Here is a 20,688-nt window from a genome sequence, read left to right as displayed (position 1 = left end):
TGAACTATGATAGTTATGTGGACACCAAGGAACTTGAAACTCTTGACCCGCTCCACTTCAGTCCTGTCAATATTAATGGGGGCCTGTTCGACCTCCTTTTCCTCACTGGCTAGAATGGTCCCACCTGATCTCGCCTCCTCCCGCCTATCTTCCATCTTTGAGGACATGCATTTCTATTGTTAGAGCTGCCACTTGACTATCTTGTCAATATAATAGACAATCTTTGTGGACACGGTATTGGACAAAACAAGTGTGCTGAATGCTGATGGACAACATTGGCATGTAAAGAAAACGACAGGGTTCAACATATTATTATTACAAAGATGTAGACAATATTACAGGAGAAATTATGCATTATATAACAAATACACATTCAAACCATGGTTAAGTATTTAAATGCCCATCCCCCGAAAGCACGATGTCCAATCAAATAACAAGATTGCTACAACACCCCGTTCGTAGACCAATCGTGGCCATCTCCACTCTTGGTCGTTTGAACTTGATAAACCTCGTTTATTCGAACCCATCTAACCCTGTCTGTTTTGTCCAACCAGATGGCAGAGATTCGTCACGCCTATGTCATCTTCAACAACACACTGCTGTGCTGACTATTACCATCTTCCATTATAATTTGCTGTATATTTTATTAACAATTAATTCAGTATTCATACCAGCATGTCTTCAGATGACGTCTTTATTATTTCGTGTAAAGGTAAAATAGCCTTACTTGAAATTCAATGGAATTTGCAAACCTATTATTGCACAATTTACAAATGAAATATATAAGAAATATATATCAGATACGAATTTGTTTTATTATTTTAATCTCAAGAACATTGTTATTATGACAAGGTCCAATACGGAACGCAAATGACCACCGTTTATAGAATTTGATCCCACACGGACACATTTACCATTCATTAGCTACGTAGCGGCGATGGCAGTTCTGAGGACGGTGAGTCCAAAGATCACTCTCTTTTATCGCTATTGTCTGTTTATCTCGATCGTCTCTGTAAATAGTTAACAATGCGGGGCTAATGTGTTGAACAAGTACGAGTTAATGGACCTCCACTATTTACTTGTTTAACTGATGTGCTACTCGTCCCGCGCTGCTTTTACCTTCAGTCTATCAGCTACACAGGCGCAGCTACTGCTTTTGGTGACGTTATTCATGTTGTCAGTGTCGACATAATGCGTGCAGTCACAGATTAATAGGCCTAGGGGTGTTTTTGCGATAAATAAATGTGTGTCGTAAAAATACGATCTTTAACAGATTTGAATTCTTATGCAAAATAACATTGCAGTAATGAATATTTAGGGTGGATTACATTATTCCGAATCTTTAGCCAGTCAGAAACTACAGATGTAAGCTTTAACATGTGAAGGATGTTTTTTTTTACGATAAAAGCGAAATCTCAATGCATGGAAATACAGTGTCAAATTACGTTTCATTGCAAAGAGGTGGTTTTCCCTAGAAATGGCATGCCTGCTATGAGGTGTTGGCTATGTCTCCAACACACACACACACACACACTCTTTCTCGCGCGCGCTCTCCGCATACCTTCACCAGACAGGCCAAAACATACAGTACCAGTCAAACGTTTGGACACCTACTAATTCAAAGGTTTTAATTCATTTTTACTATTGTAGATTTTCTACATTGTAGATTAATAGTGAAGACATCAACTATGAAATAACACACATTATGGAATAATGTAGTAACCTAAAACGTGTTAAACAGATCAGAATATATTTGAGATTCTTCGAAGTAGCCTCCCTTTGCAGCATTGCACATTCTTGGCATTCTCTCAACCAGCTTCATGAGGTAGTCACCTGGAATGCATTTCAATTAACAGGTGTACCTTGTTAAAAGTGAATTTGTGGAATTTCTTTCCTTCTTAATGTGTGTGAGCCAATCAGTTGTGTTGTGACAAGGTACGGGTGGCATACAGAAGATAGCCCTATTTGGTTAACGACCAAGTCCATATTATGGCAAGAACAGCTCAAATAAGCAAAGAGAAACAACAGTCCATCATTACTTTAGGACATCAAGGTCAGTCAATCTGGAAAATTTCAAGAACTTTGAAAGTTACTTCAAGTGCAGTCGCAAAAACCATCAAGCGCTATGATGAAACTGGCTCTCATGAGGATCGCCACAGGAAAGGAAGACCCAGAGTTACCTCTGCTGCAGAGGATAAGTTCATTAGAGTTAACTGCACCTCCGAATGCAGCCCAAATAAATGCTTCACAGAGTTCAAGTAACAGACACATCTCAACATCAACTGTTCAGAGGAGACTGCGTGAATCAGGCCTTCATGGTGGAATTGCTGCAATGAACCAACTACTAAAGGACACCAATAATAAGAAGAGACTTGATGAGACCAAATTTGAGATTTTTGGTTCCAACCGCCGTGTCTTTGTGAGACGCAGAGTAGGTGAACTGATGATCTCTGCATGTGTGGTTCCCACTGTGAAGCATGTAGGAGATGTGATGGTGTGGGGCGTTCTCCTGGCATTGGCGAAACACAGATTTGTCCATCGGACTGCCAGATGGTGAAACGTGATTAATCACAACAGCAAACGCGTTTCCGCTGCTTCAGAGTCCAATGGCGGCAAGCTTTACACCACTCCAGCATTGCACATGGTGATTTTAGGCTTGTGTGCGGCTGCTCGGTCATGGAAATCCATTTCATGAAGCTCCCAACGAACAGTTCTTGTGCTGTCGTTGCTTCCAGTGGCAGGTTGGAACTCGGTTGTGAGTTTTGCATCCGAGGACAGACGATTTTTACGCGCTTCAGCACTCGGCGGTCCCGTTCTGTGAGCTTGTGTGGTCCACCACGTCGCGGCTGAGCCGTTGTTGCTCCTAGACGTTTCTACGTCACAATAAGAGCACTTACAGTTGACCGGGGAAGCTCTAGCAGGGCAGGAATTTGACGAACTGACTTGTTAGAAAGGGTGCATCCTATGACGGAGCCACGTTGAAAGTCACTGAGCCCTTCCGTAAGGCCATTCTACTACCAATGTTTGTCTATGGAGGTTGCATGGCTGTGTGCTCGATTTTTATACACGTGTCAGCAACGGGTGTGGCTGAAATAGCCAAATCCACTAGTTTTGAAGGGGTGTCCACATACCTTTTTGTGTGTGTGTGTGTTAGAGGTCGACCGATTTGAAGTTTTCATAACAATCGGAAATCGGTATTTTTGGGTGCCGATTTGTTGATTTAAAAAAATATATATATATTTTTATATATATATTTTACACCTTTTATTTAACTAGGCAAGTCAGTTAAGAACACATTCTTATTTTCAATGACGGCCTAGGAACGGTGGGTTAACTGCCTCGTTCAGGTGCAGAAAGACAGATTTTCACCTTGTCAGCTCGGGGGATCCAATCTTGCAACCGTACAGTTAACTAGTCCAGCGCAATAACGACCTGCCTCTCTCTCGTTGCACTCCACAAGGAGTCTGCCTGTTACGGAAATGCAGTAAGCCAAGGTAAGCTGCTAGCTAGCATTAAACTTATCTTATAAAAAACAATCAATCATAATCACTAGTTAACTACACATGGTTGATGATATTACTAGATATTATCTAGCGTGTCCTGTGTTGCATATAATCTGACTGAGCATACAAGTATATCTAAGTATCTGACTGAGCGGTGGTAGGCAGAAGCAGGCGCGTAAACATTAATTCAAACAGCACTTTAGTGCGTTTTGCCAGCAGCTCTTCATTGTGCGTCAAGCATTGCGCTGTTTATGACTTCAAACCTATCAACTCCGAGATGAGGCTGGTGTGACCGAAGCGGCTGGCTAGTTAGCGCGCGTGAATAGCGTTTCAAACTTCACTTGCTCTGAGCCCTGGGGTGGTTGTTTCCCTTGCTCTGCATGGGTAATGCTGCTTCAATGTGGTGGCTGTTGTGTTGCTGGTTCGAGCGAGGAGAGGGACGGAAGCTATACTGTTACACTGGCAATACTAAAGTGCCTATAAGAACATCCAATAGTCAAAGGTTAATGAAATACAAATGGTATAGAGGGAAATAGTCCTATAATAACTACAACCTAAAACTTCTTACCTGGGAATATTTAAGACTCATGTTAAAAGGAACCACCAGCTTTCATATGTTCTCATGTTCTGAGCAAGGAACTGAAACGTTAGCTTTCTTACATAGCACATATTGCACTTTTACGTTCTTCTCCAACACTTTTTTGCATTATTTAAACCAAATTGAACATGTTTTATTATCTACTTGAGGCTAAATTGATTTTGATGTATTATATTAAGTTAAGTGTTAATTCAGTATTGTTGTAATTGTCATTATTACAAATACATATGATTTTTATATATTTTTTTAATCGGCCGATTAATCGGCATCGGCTTTTTTGGTCCTCCAATAATCAGGTATCTGTGTCGAAAAATCATAAATCGGTCGACCTCTAGTGTGTGTATATATTATTAGTGTATTTACAGCCTACTGCTTTGCTCCAGCTGTCCCTTACACAGACACAGTGCAGGTACTGAACAGTATCTATATATATATCTTTTTTTTTATGTCACGACAGACACGTGTGGTGCTTTACTGGTTTACATTTATCTAGAAGAGGGACAACATTGTCAACTTGGTTGAGAAGGCAAGTTTCCAGTGTGGGAGTAGATTGTATTACAAGGCTCTTAGTAGGTTATTTGTCATAATGTGAATTCTGGTAGCCTATATTCTTTTAACTTTACCAGGATTATTAAATGTAATGTTTTCTCTTGTTTATTAGGCACTTCATGGACGGTTCATTCAAGCCATCCCCTACTCTTTGGGGCCGTTGCGGTTTGCCAGCTCATTCAAGGTAATATATAAAGGAGAAGTAATGACCAGACACCTGAGACAGTTTCCTGAGTCATTGTATTACTCTCTGTTGTCTGAGTCATCACAACCCCCAACACAGGAGGTTTTTAGGAGCTTGGCATGACTCTGAGGCACGGCTGTTTATTAACAGAGGCCGGCTGAAGCTTGTTTACAGGTAGAAGTGTCATTTGGCACGTGTTCAGTAGGTAGAAGTGTCATTTGGCACGTGTTCAGTAGGTAGAAGTGTCATTTGGCACGTGTTCAGTAGCCTACCAGTCAGCCCGGGGGTCTATTGATCAAATGTTTTCTTAGTCCACCACGTGACTCTGTACCCTTTCTTCCTTCTCTCACTTCCTTGTGCTTTGATTATTTAATTCAGTTTAATTGAAGTGCTTAATTGGCTCCCAAGCCACCATTAATTTCCGCTCCAAGCCCTTTCATTACAATAAAGAAAATCATTGTGTTTGGCCCTCGTTCTGTTCCTTTCCCCTCCTCGTCTGTCCGTCTGTCTCTTCTGCTCCGCCCCGCTTCCTCTCTCAGGCCGCAGACCTCACTATCGAGCGCAACACTGCGGGGAAGCCCAAGCCAGACCCCGCCTCCCTGGTGTTTGGCAAGCAGTTTTCAGACCACATGCTGACCATCTATTGGTCAGAGAAAGAGGGCTGGAAGGTTCCCCAGATCAAGCCCTTTCAGAACCTGTCGCTGCACCCTGCCACCTCTGCCCTGCACTACTCCATAGAGGTGAGAGAAGGAGCCATAGTGCAGACATAGGAGACATTTGGCTATGTTAGCCTCGTAAAACCAGACAGACGTCACAATAATTCACATTCTGTTTCATAAAGGAAATGTGAGCGCAGTGGTCAATTTGCCTGACGAGGCTAGCACTGTCTTACTGAGACCTCGGTCCTTGATACAAGTCACCTAGCTTATTCTTTCAGAGATGGTTCATTCTGCCAGATGTATGAACAGTATGTCTGTGTCTGTCTCTCAGCTGTTTGAGGGCATGAAGGCGTTCAGAGGAGTGGACAATCACATCCGTCTGTTCAGACCCAACCTGAACATGGAGAGGATGCACCGCACTGCTGACCGCAGCTGTCTCCCTGTGAGTCTCTCTCAGACCTGGTCCTGAAGAACCCGGGTTCTGGTTTTCCACTCAATTGAACTGAACCAAGTAGTTACAGGTCCTCTGTCCCTCCCATCTCTGTGTAGTTGTTTGATAAGGAGGAGCTGTTGGAGTGCATCAGGAAGCTGGTGGAGGTGGACCAGGACTGGGTCCCCTACTCCCTAGACGCCAGCCTCTACATCAGACCCACCTACATTGGGATTGAGGTGAGCACTGCCCCCCCCTCTCACAGACACAGGAGACAGTCTCCATGATTTCACATTGGGGGGGAGGTAGCCTAGTGGTTAGAGCGTTGGGCCAGTAACCGAAAAATTGCTCGATCGAATCCCTGAGCTGACAAGGTAAAAATCTGTCATTCTGCCCCTGAACCAGGCAGTTAACCCACTGTTCCTAGGCCGTCATTGTAAATAAGAACTGGTTCTTAACAGACTTGCCTAGTTAAAAAAAAAAAAAAAAAAAAAAAGATCATATCTATTTTTTTAACCATCTACACTTAGCCCTAGGTAGTGACATAGCGCTGTCACTGTTTCCTCCAGTAACACCCCTCTCCTTCCTCCCCTCTCCCCCTCCTGGCCTTAGCCTTCCCTGGGTGTGTCGAGGTCCAGCCAAGCCCTACTATTTTGCATCGTGGGTCCTGTAGGGCCCTACTTTACCACAGGGGCCTTCAGCCCAGTCTCTCTGTTGGCAGACCCAAGCTATGTCAGGGCCTGTAGAGGGGGGGTCGGAGCCTACAAGATGGGGGGGTGAGTATCACACTTTAACACACACACTTCCAAGTAGAAGTGACTCAACAATTTACGAAAGCAACAATGGGTTGCTTTGTTGCGTTGGAATTTCCAAAAAACGAGTGGTTTCTTAATAGCTTATTAGCTATATAACAACTCTTGTATAACGTCATGGAATTATCAAGATATGGTCTGACACTGGGGCCCCAAGTTTACTTCTGAATAGAGACCGTTTGAGGCTTATAATGTAATTGTTTAGCTATTTTAACCATGCACATTCCTCTAGATTACAAAATGTTGGCTGCATGTTACCTGAACATTAACTTAATGTCCTGTTTGTCCTCTGGTAGCCATGTTGTTTGACCTCTCTCACAAGGTCAGCCCCCCCAGCAGGAGGAGCTGTTTGAGGGTTTATGTGTTTCCAAGGGAGCTGCCTTCTGAAATGAAATTTTCCACCATCCCTCCTCTCTCCCATGTCTATTCCTCCCCTTCACTCTCATACTTTCCATCTCTCCCTCTCTCTGTCAGTAACTATGGGCCTACTATATCAGTGCAGAATGAGGCCATAAAGCAGGGCTGTCAGCAGGTCCTGTGGCTGTATGGAGAGCAAGAGGAGATCACAGAGGTTGGCACCATGAACCTCTTCATCTACTGGACGAATGAGGGAGGAGGTCTGTTTCACTGTCTATCGTCTGTACGGCGCCTTCAGAATGTATTCACAACCCTTGACTTTTTCCAAATGTTGTTGTTACAGCCAGAATTTAAAATGGAATAAATTGAGATTTTATCACTGGCATACACACAATAGGCCAGTGATAATGTCAAAGTAAAATTAATTACAAATTAAAATCCGAAACATCTTGAGTCAATAAGTATTCAATCTCTGGCAAGCCTAAATAAGTTCAAGTCACATAAGTTGCATGGACTCACTCTGTGTGCAATAATAGTAATCAAAATGATTTATTAATGATTACCTCATCTCTGTACCCCACACATACAATTATCTGTAAGGTCCTTCAGTTGAGCAGTGAATTTCAAACACAAAGACCAGGGAGGTTTTCCAATGCCTCGCAAAGAAGGGCACCTATTGGTAGACACTGAATATCCCTTTGAGCATGGTAAAGTTAGTAATTACACTTTGGATGGTGAATCAATACACCCAGTCAAACAAAGAAGCAGGCGTCCCTCCTAACTCAGTTGCCGGAGAGGAAGGAAACCGCTTCAGGATTTCAACACGAGGCCAATGGTGACTTTAAAACAGTTACAGAGTTTAACGACTGTAATTAGGAGACCACTGAGGATGAATCTACAACTATGTAGTTACTCCACAATACTAACCTAAATGACAGAGTGGGGAAAAAGCAAGCCTGTATGAATAAAATATTCTAAAACATTCATCCTGTTTGCAACAAGGCACTTAAGTAATACAGCAAAATATGTGGCAAAGCAATTCACTTTTTGTCCTAAATACAAAATGTTGTGTTTAAGGCAAATCCAATACAACACATTACTGAGTACCACTCCATATTGTCAAGCATAGTGATGGCTGTATCATGTTATGGGTATGCTTGTAATTGTTAAGGACTGGGGAGGTTTTCTGGATAAAAAATCAATCGAGCTAAGCACAGGTAAAATCCTAGAGGAAAACCTGGTTCAGTCTGCTTTCCACCAGACACTGGGTGATGAATTCACCTTTCAGCAGGACAATAACCTACAACACAAGGCCAACTCTACCTCAAAATAAGACTGTCAATGTCTGAGTAGCCAAGTTACAGTTTTGACTTACATCTACTTGAAAATCTATGGCAGGACCTGAAAGTGGTTGTCTAGCAATGATCAACAACCAATTTGACAGAGCTTGAAGAATTTTGAAAATAATAATGGGCAAATGTTGCACAATCCAGGTGGGGAAAGCTCATAGAGACTGACCCAGAAAGACTCATTCACAGCTGTAATAACTGCCGAAGTTGCTTCGACAAAGTATTGACTTGGGTATGTACACGTAAATGAGATTTCTGTATTTAATTTTCAATAAATTTGCAAAAATGTGCTTCACTTTGTCATTGTGGGGTATTATGTGTAGATTGAGAGATTTTTCAAAAATATTTAATCCATTTTGAATGAAGGCACACACAAAAATGCAGACTAGGTGAAGGGGTATGAATACTTTCTGAAGGTACCGTATGTCTGTTTGACTGTCTCTAGTCTGTATGTCTCTAGTCTGCCTGGACTGTCAAAATAGGCTGTGTCAGTGCTTCCCCCTGTTGGATGTGAATTCTGTTCAACTCCAAACAACGGTGTACAGCTTATGTATGTGAGTAAGAGTACCTGTTTGTATGCAGAGAGAGAGTTGCTGACTCCTCCTCTAGATGGCATCATTCTCCCAGGAGTCACCAGACAGTCTCTGCTAGACCTGGCCAGAGAATGGGTAAGTAGGGGAGGATTAGGGAGGTTATAATGGGAAAAGATCAAAGTTATTTGAGAACAGAGAGGATTTAAGACCAGTGTAATCCATTGACATAGAAGACAGAAGATGGTTAGCAGAATTATTTTATTGGAATAATAGTGATTGACAGTCATACGGACTTGTTTTGTTTCCTTCAGGGAGAGTTCAAAGTGACAGAGCGCACCATGGGCATGAAGGAGCTGCTCGGTGCTCTGGACTCAGGCAGGATTACGGAGGTGTTTGGTGCCGGGACGGCGTGTGTGGTCTGTCCCGTCGGCAGCCTGCTCTACAAAGGGAAGGTAACCACAAGCCTTGGTGTATTTACATTTTTCTGAAACCCTTTTGTTTTGCCCTCAAACAAAATGCTCCAGATGTATTTTCTCTCTCCTCCCTCAGACCTACCAAATTCCTACAATGCAGAATGGTCCAGACCTGGCCAAGCGATTCCACAAAGAGCTGACAGACATGCAGGTAAGCAGGTCTGCCCTTATGCTTGTTTTGACCCTTTAAACAGAGTACTTCCCTCCGATATGAATTAGAACTAAATACATTTTGCTCTAAGCAACAAAATAAAGATGTTCTTTTTTTTTGCTTCCACTCTTCACTCCTGGCGCCATCCACTCCTCAGTATGGCCGGAAACAGAGTGAATGGGCACCACTGGTCGTTTAATTGGAAGTTTCAACAAGTCAATCATATCGCGACCAGTCCCCCCGCTCCATCTTCAAGACCAGCAGTTTCAGCACAACCCATAATGCACTCCTTCTGATAGGCTGGCAGACCGGCAGAGATGAACAGGTCACGTCTGTTACTCTTGGTGTTTCTGCGGGGACTTGTAAAGGGATAGGGTCATTCAAATGTTGCAACTTGCATGGAATACCGACAGTTACACAATACTGTATAAGTAATGCTGTGAAACGGCCGCAGCCTCGGTTCAACCAACCTAGTCTAGTCTGTATTTCTGTGTTAGGAACAAAGTCGGTCTTTTTCTTATTCAGTCCTTTATCATACTGTAGCACAGGTTACAGAAGAAATCGTCCTCCAAGCTTTTTAATAAACACTACCTGAGATGGTCTATAGGGTTGTCCATGCTATTAGACACAAACTGATGTATTGTTGTAATAGTTTAAATATGCAATACGCACAACTATTGTAGGGGATTACTGGTAAGTTATTTGTCATTTGCAATATGGGAATAACTTTTACAGGTACTTAATAGGAACAATTGAGTGTTAGACATTTTCACTGGCTGACATAAGGAATATGTTGACTGTACTATTATTGTTAAGTGACTGTAGGAACAGATCAGATCAAAACCACGTCACAGGATTTGTTACTTTCTAAATATCACTATATAACCTGAGGAAGTAGAATATGATTTAAAAGACTTTTTGTTGTTGTAGAACCTATGTATATCAGGCCAGGAATACAAATGGTTATATATACCATATTGACACCAGAGGTGCTTTTCAACAATCTCCTAGAAATGAGTTTACACTGACCTTAGTTTAAGTCAAGTGTGCATGTGTGTGACTGAGCAGAAGAAAGTCAGTCAAGTGATTGTGTGTGTCTTTCTGGATTGGAAAGATGCCATTAAGAAAGTGATGTTGAAAAGATTGAGATTAAAATGGAGAGGTCCAAGTGAACTCAAGCATGCACAAAGAGGTTAGCTATAGCTACATGATATACTTAAGCAATAAGGCCCGAGGTATATGGCCAATATACCATGGCTAAGGGCTGTTCATATGTGCAATGCGGAGTGCCTGGATTCAGCCCTTTAGTTGTGATATGGGCCATATCACAAACCCGAGGTGCCGTATTGCTATTATAAACTGGTTACCAACTTAATTAGAGCAGTAAAAATACATGTTTTGTCATATCCGTGGTATACGGTCTGATAAACCACGGCTGTCAGCCAACCAATTTATTGTAGACTTCAGAGTATGAGAGAGACCATGTTCAATAGATGCTATAGACTGTCTGACTTCTGCACTAGGTTGTGTGTAATCATTATGTAAACTTAAGGTAACAATGAGTAGTTATTTTTTGTCTGTGGGTTTTTCTTGTCAATTGGAACAACCGTCTTCCCAATGATTAACTGTATATCCAGGTTTATGTCCTCACCCTGCTGCTTTCCTTTCTATTAATGTATGCCTCTTTCATATCGCTTGGTTTTCTCCATTCCTCCCTAAGTGCCTGACCGGGTGTGTGGACTGTCGTTGTCCTGTGGATCTAACTTGTTTTTAGTGGTTGTACTAGGCTATCCTGCTGGATCTTTGTGTTTTTGTTGTGGGACATTGTTACTAGATTTTTACAATAAACTCCATCTGTGTTCCATTGTCTGACGGGGTGTGATTTTGCTAAACAATGTACTGCTTTGATGCTCATGCACTTTACGCGATTAAAACTTAAATCTCACATTGTCAGTGTAGTCCCTTCTCAGTAATAATGAACGAACCACACACACCATCGTAATGTCTGACTTGGTCCATTGGACAGACTTTATTACAATCACTGATTCTACCGTACAGGGTTGCTCATTCAATACAAAGAATGACAGAAAACAATAGAATACCACGATTATAGAACAATAAATTGTGACAGCAGTAGAATACGCATTCCTTCAAAACATTTAAGTTATCTAAATTAGTCTTGTCAAGCATAATTTACATTTCTTTGGCAACTTAATTTTGTTCTGAATATTATTTCTTCACTAAGAACATTTTACCCAAAATGATCTGCATACATAAATCAGAAATTCTATATAAATAGATGGTTCTACCAAATTATGTTTTGAAACAGGTATCCCAGAAAAGACCATATTAGACACGATGTAAACTCAGGGGTTGGCACTGTGCCAAAGCTTCTGACTAAGATTAGCATTTGGTTGAAAGATTGCAATTGAGATCATACCTCTATGCTGATAACAGGCCAGGATTAGATCCCCAGGCTGGATTTAACTGATCCTGTACTGAGATGGGATAGACGAGCGGCAATAGAAAGTTGTCTGAGCTCACTAGGGGGAGGGCTATCAGTGCCTGGCCCTCTCACTGGCTCTGGTCTTCAGTGGGACAGTCCTCCTCAAACAGGGCCAGGGTGTGCTGCCCCAGAGGGTTGTAGAGGAAGGCGTCCACCTCTCCCCCACCGTTACTGGTCTTCTGGAAGTGGATCTCCAGCAGGTCCTGCAGGTTCTCCTGCTCCATGACGGCAGGGATGCCAGTCAGCAGCACAGTACGCCCACATGCTGACAGCCGTGTCTGGTAGAGGGGCGAGAAGGATCAGATTGGAGGATATCGCCTTACTACAGACAGCTTCTAGACACTAATGGTTGGACTAGCTTGTCTGTAAGTCCCAAACAATGAGTTGAGCACCTATTATCTAGTGTATAGGGCCTTGAGTTTTTCCAGGTGAGGTAATGTGGAAACCAATATGTAAACATGTACATTACTTTAGCTTAACCCTGGAATTATAATTGTATAACAATCCCATTGTAGTAACTTTTAACCAAATTGGAATGGGTGCACCACAGACTGAAACTGTGTACAGTTTAACATTACTCTCTGAATTGATGATTTCACTAGGCATAAAGGTATTTCTGCTGATAGTGTAGCTTGCTTATTTTATAGTCTGGTTGTCATGAAGTTAAAGGGATAAACTCATGGCCATGAACATGAAATCTGCTTACCTGGAAACTTGTGATCTCTCCGTTCAGAAATGGAGTCACCTTCACACGGTTCTTCCTCCCTTTCTCAAACTCCACATCGTGGTACTGCTTGTCAGCCAGGCCTTTGGCAACTGTGGTAAACAATGCACAGTACGCTCAGTTAATCAAAAGTTGTAAATGTCTAATTATATAAAGTCAGAAGGAATGGACAGAAATAACAATATGATGAAAATGAATTATTCTGGGCTTTTTCCCTTTATGAAGAAAATGACATTTTCCAACAGGAACTTGACTTGCGTACTATTGTTTTCTGTAAAAGTGATGACCACGTTGCCAGAATCATGCAGCATGTCAGACTCTTCCACCTCCCCCCCTCCATTCTTGCTCTTGGCAAAGTGGATCTCCAGTTTGTCGAGCAAGCGGTCCTCCCCGACCTTCTTGGGCAGGTTGGAAACCAGGATACGGCGGGAACATACCTCAGTGTCCATCTGAGGTAGAGAGACAGGTGCACACACAGACACTGGTTCACACAAAGGAATGCAATGACATACATACAAATGAAATAAACTAACTGGATGTAATCCAAGTTATTCTGCACATGACACTCTTCATAACAGAGCCACAGTTGTTCAGGCCCTTGTATTGCACTCATTACATCATCTTCCTGACACCTAAACACTAGTGAATGGAGATGGGTCTCTGTGGTTGTACCTCTACTTGACAGGGCACCAGCAGCTGTATGAGCTTGGCCTCCAGAGTGATGGCACAATCCCCACCCAGATCCACCTTATGCTCCCTCAGGCTCAGGATCTTCTGGGCCACTGTGGAGGAAAGGCGGTATAATAACCACAGAAATAAAATAGGTGCTAGACAGAGTAAAGTTTTCGGTCTTACCTTCCTCATCCTCAAAAGTGATCAGTGCAGTGCCCTCCTCCATTGGATACACTATATGTGGCTTCACATCAAAATCGAGTGTGTTTGCGCCATAACCCGTTTCTCCAGTGAACACAACCTTCTTTTCAGGCACTGCAGCAGTAGACACCTAAAACCGAGAGAGACCATCTTCAATAGTCAACTAAATCTCAACACACATACTACAGTACACAGCCACACCAAGACTAATAATATAGCTCCTGAGTTTTGGGGTGTGGCCCTACATCAGTCTGCTGCTTGAGGTGGTGGGCGCTCTCCTCCTCAAGCTGCAGTTCTTCCTCTGCTCTCTGGATCTCCCTCTTCAGTCTGCTCTCCTCATCATGCAGGGCGGCTATCTTCTTCTGCAGAGAAACATTACTCCTATTAGTCATTCAGGCAGAATACAAAACCTCTATCAAGACATCGCTCAACCCTGCAAAAAGCCACAAAGTATAGGATAAGCAAAATATAGCGATATCCTAAGAAAAAAGTGAATTCTAGTGTTGATCTTCAGTTTAGTGATTTGAGAAAGTTTGCCATACCCTTTCAGAGTCTACATCCCTGGCTTGGTTGTTGTCATCCTCTTCCAGAGATATCCTCAGTTTGACTAGGCGCTGTCTGAACTGTTTAGCAAGGTCCTCCTGGTCATCCCTGGCTCTGGACAGGTCCTGCTGCTCCTTCAGCAACTGATTGTGTTGAACCTGAGAACACAGATTCTATGAGGCCCTTGAGCCATAGGCTACACTCACCAACAGGGTTAAACATGCATTAATTATTACACAGTTGACAAAGCCTCATATATATATATATATACAGTTGAAGTCGGGAGTTTACATACACTTAGGTTGGAATCATTAAAACTTGTTTTTCAACCACTACAAATTTATTGTTAACAAACTATAGTTTTGGAAAGTCGGTTAGGATATCTACTTTGTGAATGACGAGCAATTTTTCTAACAATTGTTTACAGACAGATTATTTCAATTATAACTCACTGTATCACAATTCCAGTAGGTCAGAAGATTACATACACTAAGTTGACTGTACTTTTAAACAGCTTAGAAATTGATGTCAGCGCTTTAGAAGCTTCTGATTGACTAATTGACATCATTTGGGTCAATTGGAGGTGTCCCTGTGGATGTATTTCAAGGCCTACCTTCAAACTCAGTGCCTCTTTGCTTGACATCATGGGAAAATCAAAAGAAATCAGCCAAGACCTCAGAAAAGAATGGTAGACCTCCACAAGCCTGGTTCATCCTTAGGAGCAATTTCCAAACGCCTGAAGGTACCACATTCATCTGTACAAACAATAGTACGCAAGTATAAACACCATGGCCGTCATACCGCTCAGGAAGGAGATGCATTCTGTCTCCTAGAGATGAACATACTTAGGTGCGAAAAGTGCAAATCAATCCCAGAACAACAGCAAAGGACCTTGTGAAGATGCTGGAGGAAACAGGTACAAAAGTATCTACAGTATATCCACAGTAAAACGAGTCCTATATCGACATATCCTGAAAGGCCGCTCAGCAAGGAAGAAGCCACTGCTCCAAAACCGCCATAAAAAAGCCAGACTACGGTTTACAACTGCACATGGGGACAAAGATCATACTTTTTGGAGAAATGTCCTCTGGTCTGATGAAACAAAAATAGAACTGTTTGGCCATAATTACCATCGTTATGATTGGAGGAAAAAGTGGGAGGCTTGCAAGCCGAACAACACCATCCCAACCATGAAGCACGGGGGTGCTTTTGCTGCAGGAGGGACTGGTGCACATCACAAAATAGATGTCTCATGAGGATGGAAAATTATATGGATATATTGAAGCAACATCTCAAGACATCAGTCAGGAAGTTAAAGCTTGGTCGCAAATGGGTCTTCCAAATGGACAAAGACCCCAAGCAAGTTCCAAAGTTGTGGCAAAATGGCTTAAGGACAACAAAGTCAAGGTATTGGAGTGGCCATCACAAAGCCCTGACCTCAATCCTATAGAAAATTTGTGGGCAGAACTGAAAAAGCGTGTGAGCAAGGAGGCCTACAAACCTAACTCAGTTACACCAGCTCTGTCAGGAGGAATGGGCCAAAATGCACACAACTTATTGTGGGAAACCTGTGGAAGGCAACCCAAAACGTTTCACTCAAGTTAAACAATTGAATGGCAATGCTACCAAATACTAATTGAGTGTATGTAAACTTCTGACCCACTGGAAATGTGATGAAAGAAATAAAAGCTGAAATAAATCACTCTACTATTATTCTGGCATTTCACATTCTTAAAATAAAGTGGTGATCCTAACCGACCTAAGACAGGGGATTCTTACCAGGATTAAATGTCAGGAATTGTGAAAAACTGAGTTTAAATGTATTTGGCTAAGGTGTATGTAAACCTCCGACATATATATACACACACACACACCACACACAGTGGCTTGCTAAAGTATTCACCCCCTTGGCATTTTTCCTATTTTGCTGCCTTACAACCTGGAATTCAAATTGATTTTTAGGGGGTTTGTATCATTTGATTTACACAACATGCCTACCACTTTGAAGATGCAAAATACCCAAAAAATTGTGAAACAAACAAGAAATAAGACTAAAAAAAAAAATTATACTTGAGCGTGCATAACTATTCACCCCGCCCAAAGTCAATACTTTGTAGAGCCACCTTTTGCAGGAATTATAGCTGCAAGTCTCTTGGGGTATGTCTCCATAAGCTTGGTACATTTAGCCACTGGAATTTTTGCCCATTCTTCAAGGCAAAATTGCTCCAGCTCCTTCAAGTTGGATGGGTTCCACTGGTGTACAGAGATTTTTAAATCATACCACAGATTCGCAGTTGGATTAAGGTCTGGGCTTTGACTAGGTTATTCCAAGACATTTCCCCTTAAACCACTCAAGCGTTGCTTTAGCAGTATGCTTAGTGTCATTGTCCAGCTGGAAGGATGAACCTCCATCCATGTCTTAAATCTCTAGAAGACTGAAACAGGAATCTCCCTGTATTTAGCGCCATCTATCATTCCTTCAATTCTGACCAGTATCCCAGCCCCTGCCGATGAAAAACATCCCCACAGCATGATGCTGCCACCACCATGCATCACTGTGGGGATGATGTTCTCGGGGTGATGAGAGGTGTTGGGTTTGCGCCAGACATAGCATTTTCGTTGATGGCCAAAAAGCTCACTTTTAGTCTCCTCTGACCAGAGTACCTTCTTCCATGTGTTTGGGGAGTCTCCCACATTCCTTTTGGATTATTTTTTTTTCTTTAAGCAATGGCTTTTTTCTTGCCAGTCTTCCGTAAAGCCCAGCTCTGTTGAGTCTACGTCTTAAAAAGTGGTCCTATGGACAAATACTCCAAACTCTGCTGTTGAGCTTTGCAGCTCTTTCAGGGTTATCTTTGGTCTCTTTGTTGCCTCTCTGATTAATGCCCTCCTTGCCTGGTCTGTGAGTTTTGGTGGGCGGCCCCCTCTTGGCAGGTTTGTTGTGGTGCCATATTCTTTCCATTTTTTAATAATGGATTTAATGGTGCTCTGTGGGATGTTCAAAGTTTCAGATCTTTTTTTATAACCTAACCCTGATCTGTATTTCTCCACAACTTTATCCCTGAACTGTTTGGAGAGCTCCTTGGTCTTCATGGTGCCACTTGCTTGGTGGTGCCACTTGCTTGGTGGTGCCACTTGCTTAGTGGTGTAGCACTCTGGGGCGTTTCAGAAGAGGTGTATATATCCTGATATCATGTGGCAGATCATGTGACACAGACTGCACACAGGTGGACTTTATTTAACTAATTATATGACTTCTGAAGGTAATTGGTTGCACCAGATATGATTTAGGGGCTTCGTAGCAATGGGGGTGAATACATATGCACGCACCACTTTTCCGTTTTTTATTTTATTTTTTTAAACAACCATTTTTTTCATTTCACTTCACCAATTTGGACTATTCTGTGTATATCCATTACATGAAATCCAAATAAAAATCCATTTAAATTACTGGTTGTATTGCAACAAAATAGAAAAAACGCCAAGGGGGATGAATACTTATGCAAGGCACTGTATATATATATTTTTTATTTATTTATTCTACAATTCAAATGAAACTTTGTATTTGACGCATGTGACAACAGGTGTAGTAGACCTTACCGTGAAATGCTTACTTAATCAACAATGAGAAAGAGTTAAGAAAATATTTACCAATTATAAAAAGTAACAATAAAATAATAATAATGAGGCTATATACAGGGGGTACCGGTTCAATGTGCAGGTGTACAGGTTAGTCGAGGAAATGTGTACATGTAGGTAGGGATAAAGTGACTATGCATAGATAAACAGCGAGTAGCAGCAGTGTTAAAAACAAATGTAAATAGTCCTGGTGGCCATTTCATTGTATTCTGGCTTGGGGGTAGAAGCTGTTAAGGAGCCTTTTGGTCCTAGACTTAGCGCTTGGGTACCCTTGCCGTTTTAGCAGAGAGAACTGTCTATGACTTGGGTGACTGGAGTCAGACAATTTTTTGAGCTTTCCCAATTAATATCCTTTCTTTGGTCAAATATACCTTGCATTTGCTGATAGCATTTAGGATTCCATCCAAGGTGTTTTGTGATCCCTGGCTTTCTGTAATTAAGGAGAAATCCTGAAAAACAATTCCATTCCATTAGGTCAGGCCTGTTTACAAAAATGATAAGACTCACTGAAGATTGGGTTCCCCCTTACCTCATCACACATGACTGTCGGAGAAATTGACGCTAATCTGTAAAGAGTATAAAATGTCGTGGAAAATGTGAAGTAGGCCCAATTTATAATGAAAAAGATCTGTGACAGATCAAAAGACCAATTACTGGAAAAATATCAGAGTTGGACTTGCTGTCTAAACGCAGCCAACGTCTCCACTGACTAGTGTAGGTTACACTTTATAAAATGATAAGTAGTTTGAAACGATCTAGTTGAAAACGTTCGGTATTCATATAGCTACACATTCCTTTTTGAGTCCGTCCGACTATCAACGTGTCCAAGTACCATTGACCGTTCCTTTGAAGTCTTTAACAAAAAAGTATGACTCTTAACACATATCCAATCTATTTTAAATTAAAACATTCATTTAGTTACGATTTTATAGAAGACAAAGCTGAGTCAACCACTTACTGTAGTTAGCTGTTGTGAAGTGGTACGTCTTTTTCTTTCAGTTTCAGTTTCTTCAAAACGAGACGGCAGATTTCGACAAGAGGTATGCACTTGGGTAGCCAGCACAGCACTCAATACACCAGCTTTTACTGAGTATACATACAGTTGAAGTCGGAAGTCGACACACACCTTAGTCGACGACACACGCACACATACATTTAAACTCAGTTTTTCACAGTTCCTGACATTTAATCCTAGTAAAAAAGTCCCTGTTTTAGGTCAGTTAGGAACACCACTTTATTATAAGAATGTGAAAAGTCAGAATAATAGTAGAGAGAATGATTTATTTCAGCTTTTATTTCTTTCATCACATTCCCCGTGGGTCAGAAGTTAACATATACTCAATTAGTATTTGGTAGCATTGCCTTTAAATTGTTTAACTTGGGTCAAACGTTTTGGGTATCCTTCCACCAGCTTCCCACAATAAGTTGGGTGAATTTTGGCCCATTCCTCCTGACAGAGCTGGTGTAACTGAGTCAGGTTTGTAAGCCTCCTTGCTCACACACACTTTTTCAGTTCTGCCCACAAATTGTCTATGGGGTTGAGGTCAGGGCTTTGTGATGGCCACGCCAATACCCTGAGACTTTGTTGTCCTTAAGCCATTTTGCCACAACTTTGGAAGTAAGCTTGGGGTCATTGTCCATTTGGAAGACCCATTTGCGACCAAGCTTTAACTTCCTGACTGATGTCTTGAGATGTTGCTTCATTATATCCATATAATTTTCCATCCCCATGCCATCTATTGTGTGAAGTGCACCAGTCCCTCCTGCAGCAAAGCACCCCCACAACATGATGCTGCCACCCCCATGCTTCACGTTTGGGATGGTGTTCTTTGGTTTGCAAGCCTCCCCTCTTTCCTCCAAACATAATGATGGTCATTATGGCCAAACAGTTCTATTTCTGTTTCATCAGACCAGAGGACATTTCTCCAAAAACTACGATCTTTGTTCGCATGTGCAGTTGCAAACCGTAGTCTGGCTTTTTTATGGCGGTTTTGGAGCAGTGGCTTCTTCCTTGCTGAGCGGCCTTTCAGGACATGTCGATATAGGACTCGTTTTACTGTAGATATAGATACTTTTGTACCTGTTTCCTCCAGCATCTTCACAAGGTCCTTTGCTGTTGTTCTGGGATTAATTTACACTTTTCGCACCAAAGTACGTTCATCTCTAGGAGACAGAACGCATCTCCTTCCTGAGCCGTATGATGGCTGCGTGGTCCCATGGTGTTTATACTTGCGTACTATTGTTTGTACAGATGAACATGGTACCTTCAGGCATTTGGAAATTGCTCCCAAGGACGAACCAGAATTGTGGAGGTCTACAATTTATTTTCCTGAGGTCTTGACTGATTTCTTTTGATTTTTCCATGATGTCAAGCAAAGAGGCACTGAGTTTGAAGGTAGGCCTTGAAATACATCCACAGGTACACCTCCAATTGACTCAAATTATGTCAATTAGCCTATCAGAAGCTTCTAAAGCCATGACATAATTTTCTGGAATTTTCCAAGCTGTTTAAAAGCACAGTCAACTTAGTGTATGTAAACTTCTGACCCACTGGAATTGTGATCCAGGGAATTATTTGAAATAATGAAATCATCTGACTGTAAACAAGTGTTGAAAAAATTACTTGTGTCATGCACAAGTAGATGGCCTAAACGACTTGCCAAAACTATAGTTTGTTAACAAGAAATTTGTGGAGTGGTTGAAAAACGAGTTTTAATGATTCCAACCTAAGTGTATGTAAACTTCCGATTTCAACTGTATATATAAACTCAGCAAAAAAAGAAACATCCTCTCACTGTCAGCTGCGTT

General features: G+C 41.8%; 2 protein-coding genes across 3 annotated transcripts; one reads left to right on the top strand and one right to left on the bottom strand.

Annotated features, from left to right (window-relative positions):
- The first annotated feature begins 876 nt into the window (after positions 1–876).
- On the top strand, positions 877–11,460 carry bcat2 (branched chain amino-acid transaminase 2, mitochondrial). Of its 2 annotated transcripts, none has more exons than XM_024405937.2 (11): positions 877–955; positions 4,763–4,834; positions 5,374–5,574; positions 5,825–5,935; positions 6,043–6,162; positions 6,536–6,699; positions 7,210–7,352; positions 9,024–9,109; positions 9,286–9,426; positions 9,524–9,598; positions 9,756–11,460. In XM_024405937.2, exons 1-11 carry the CDS (start codon positions 938–940, stop codon positions 9,795–9,797), a joined length of 1,173 nt encoding a protein of 390 aa, XP_024261705.2. In that variant the 5' UTR covers positions 877–937; the 3' UTR covers positions 9,798–11,460. The 2 variants fall into 2 exon arrangements, with proteins under 2 accessions (XP_024261705.2, XP_042183659.1); XM_042327725.1 differs by lacking the exon at positions 877–955 and adding an exon at positions 3,472–3,494.
- A 137-nt stretch (positions 11,461–11,597) lies between these two features.
- On the bottom strand, positions 11,598–18,975 carry ifi35 (interferon-induced protein 35). Its single transcript, XM_024405939.2, has 10 exons — positions 18,839–18,975; positions 18,410–18,446; positions 18,252–18,329; positions 14,244–14,402; positions 13,947–14,063; positions 13,684–13,831; positions 13,501–13,610; positions 13,091–13,277; positions 12,811–12,920; positions 11,598–12,382 (listed from the first exon to the last, which is right to left on the bottom strand). Exons 2-10 carry the CDS (start codon positions 18,419–18,421, stop codon positions 12,173–12,175), a joined length of 1,131 nt encoding a protein of 376 aa, XP_024261707.2. The 5' UTR covers positions 18,422–18,446; positions 18,839–18,975; the 3' UTR covers positions 11,598–12,172.
- Between the last annotated feature and the right edge of the window lie 1,713 nt (positions 18,976–20,688).

This window comes from Oncorhynchus tshawytscha, linkage group LG09 (assembly GCF_018296145.1).
Source record: "Oncorhynchus tshawytscha isolate Ot180627B linkage group LG09, Otsh_v2.0, whole genome shotgun sequence".
Classification (NCBI taxonomy): Eukaryota; Metazoa; Chordata; class Actinopteri; order Salmoniformes; family Salmonidae; genus Oncorhynchus; species Oncorhynchus tshawytscha.
This window is presented reverse-complemented; position numbering and strand designations above follow the sequence as displayed.

Excerpts from the sequence above, each read along its gene's own strand:
- bcat2 (XM_024405937.2), top strand. Across the intron at positions 9,110-9,285 it reads TAGACCTGGCCAGAGAATGG|GGAGAGTTCAAAGTGACAGA; the intron begins GTAAGTAGGGGA and ends TGTTTCCTTCAG. Across the intron at positions 9,599-9,755 it reads AAGAGCTGACAGACATGCAG|TATGGCCGGAAACAGAGTGA; the intron begins GTAAGCAGGTCT and ends TCCACTCCTCAG.
- ifi35 (XM_024405939.2), bottom strand. Across the intron at positions 14,403-18,251 it reads ATGCTATCAGCAAATGCAAG|GTTCAACACAATCAGTTGCT; the intron begins GTATATTTGACC and ends CTGTGTTCTCAG. Across the intron at positions 12,921-13,090 it reads CACTTTTACAGAAAACAATA|TTGCCAAAGGCCTGGCTGAC; the intron begins GTACGCAAGTCA and ends TGTTTACCACAG.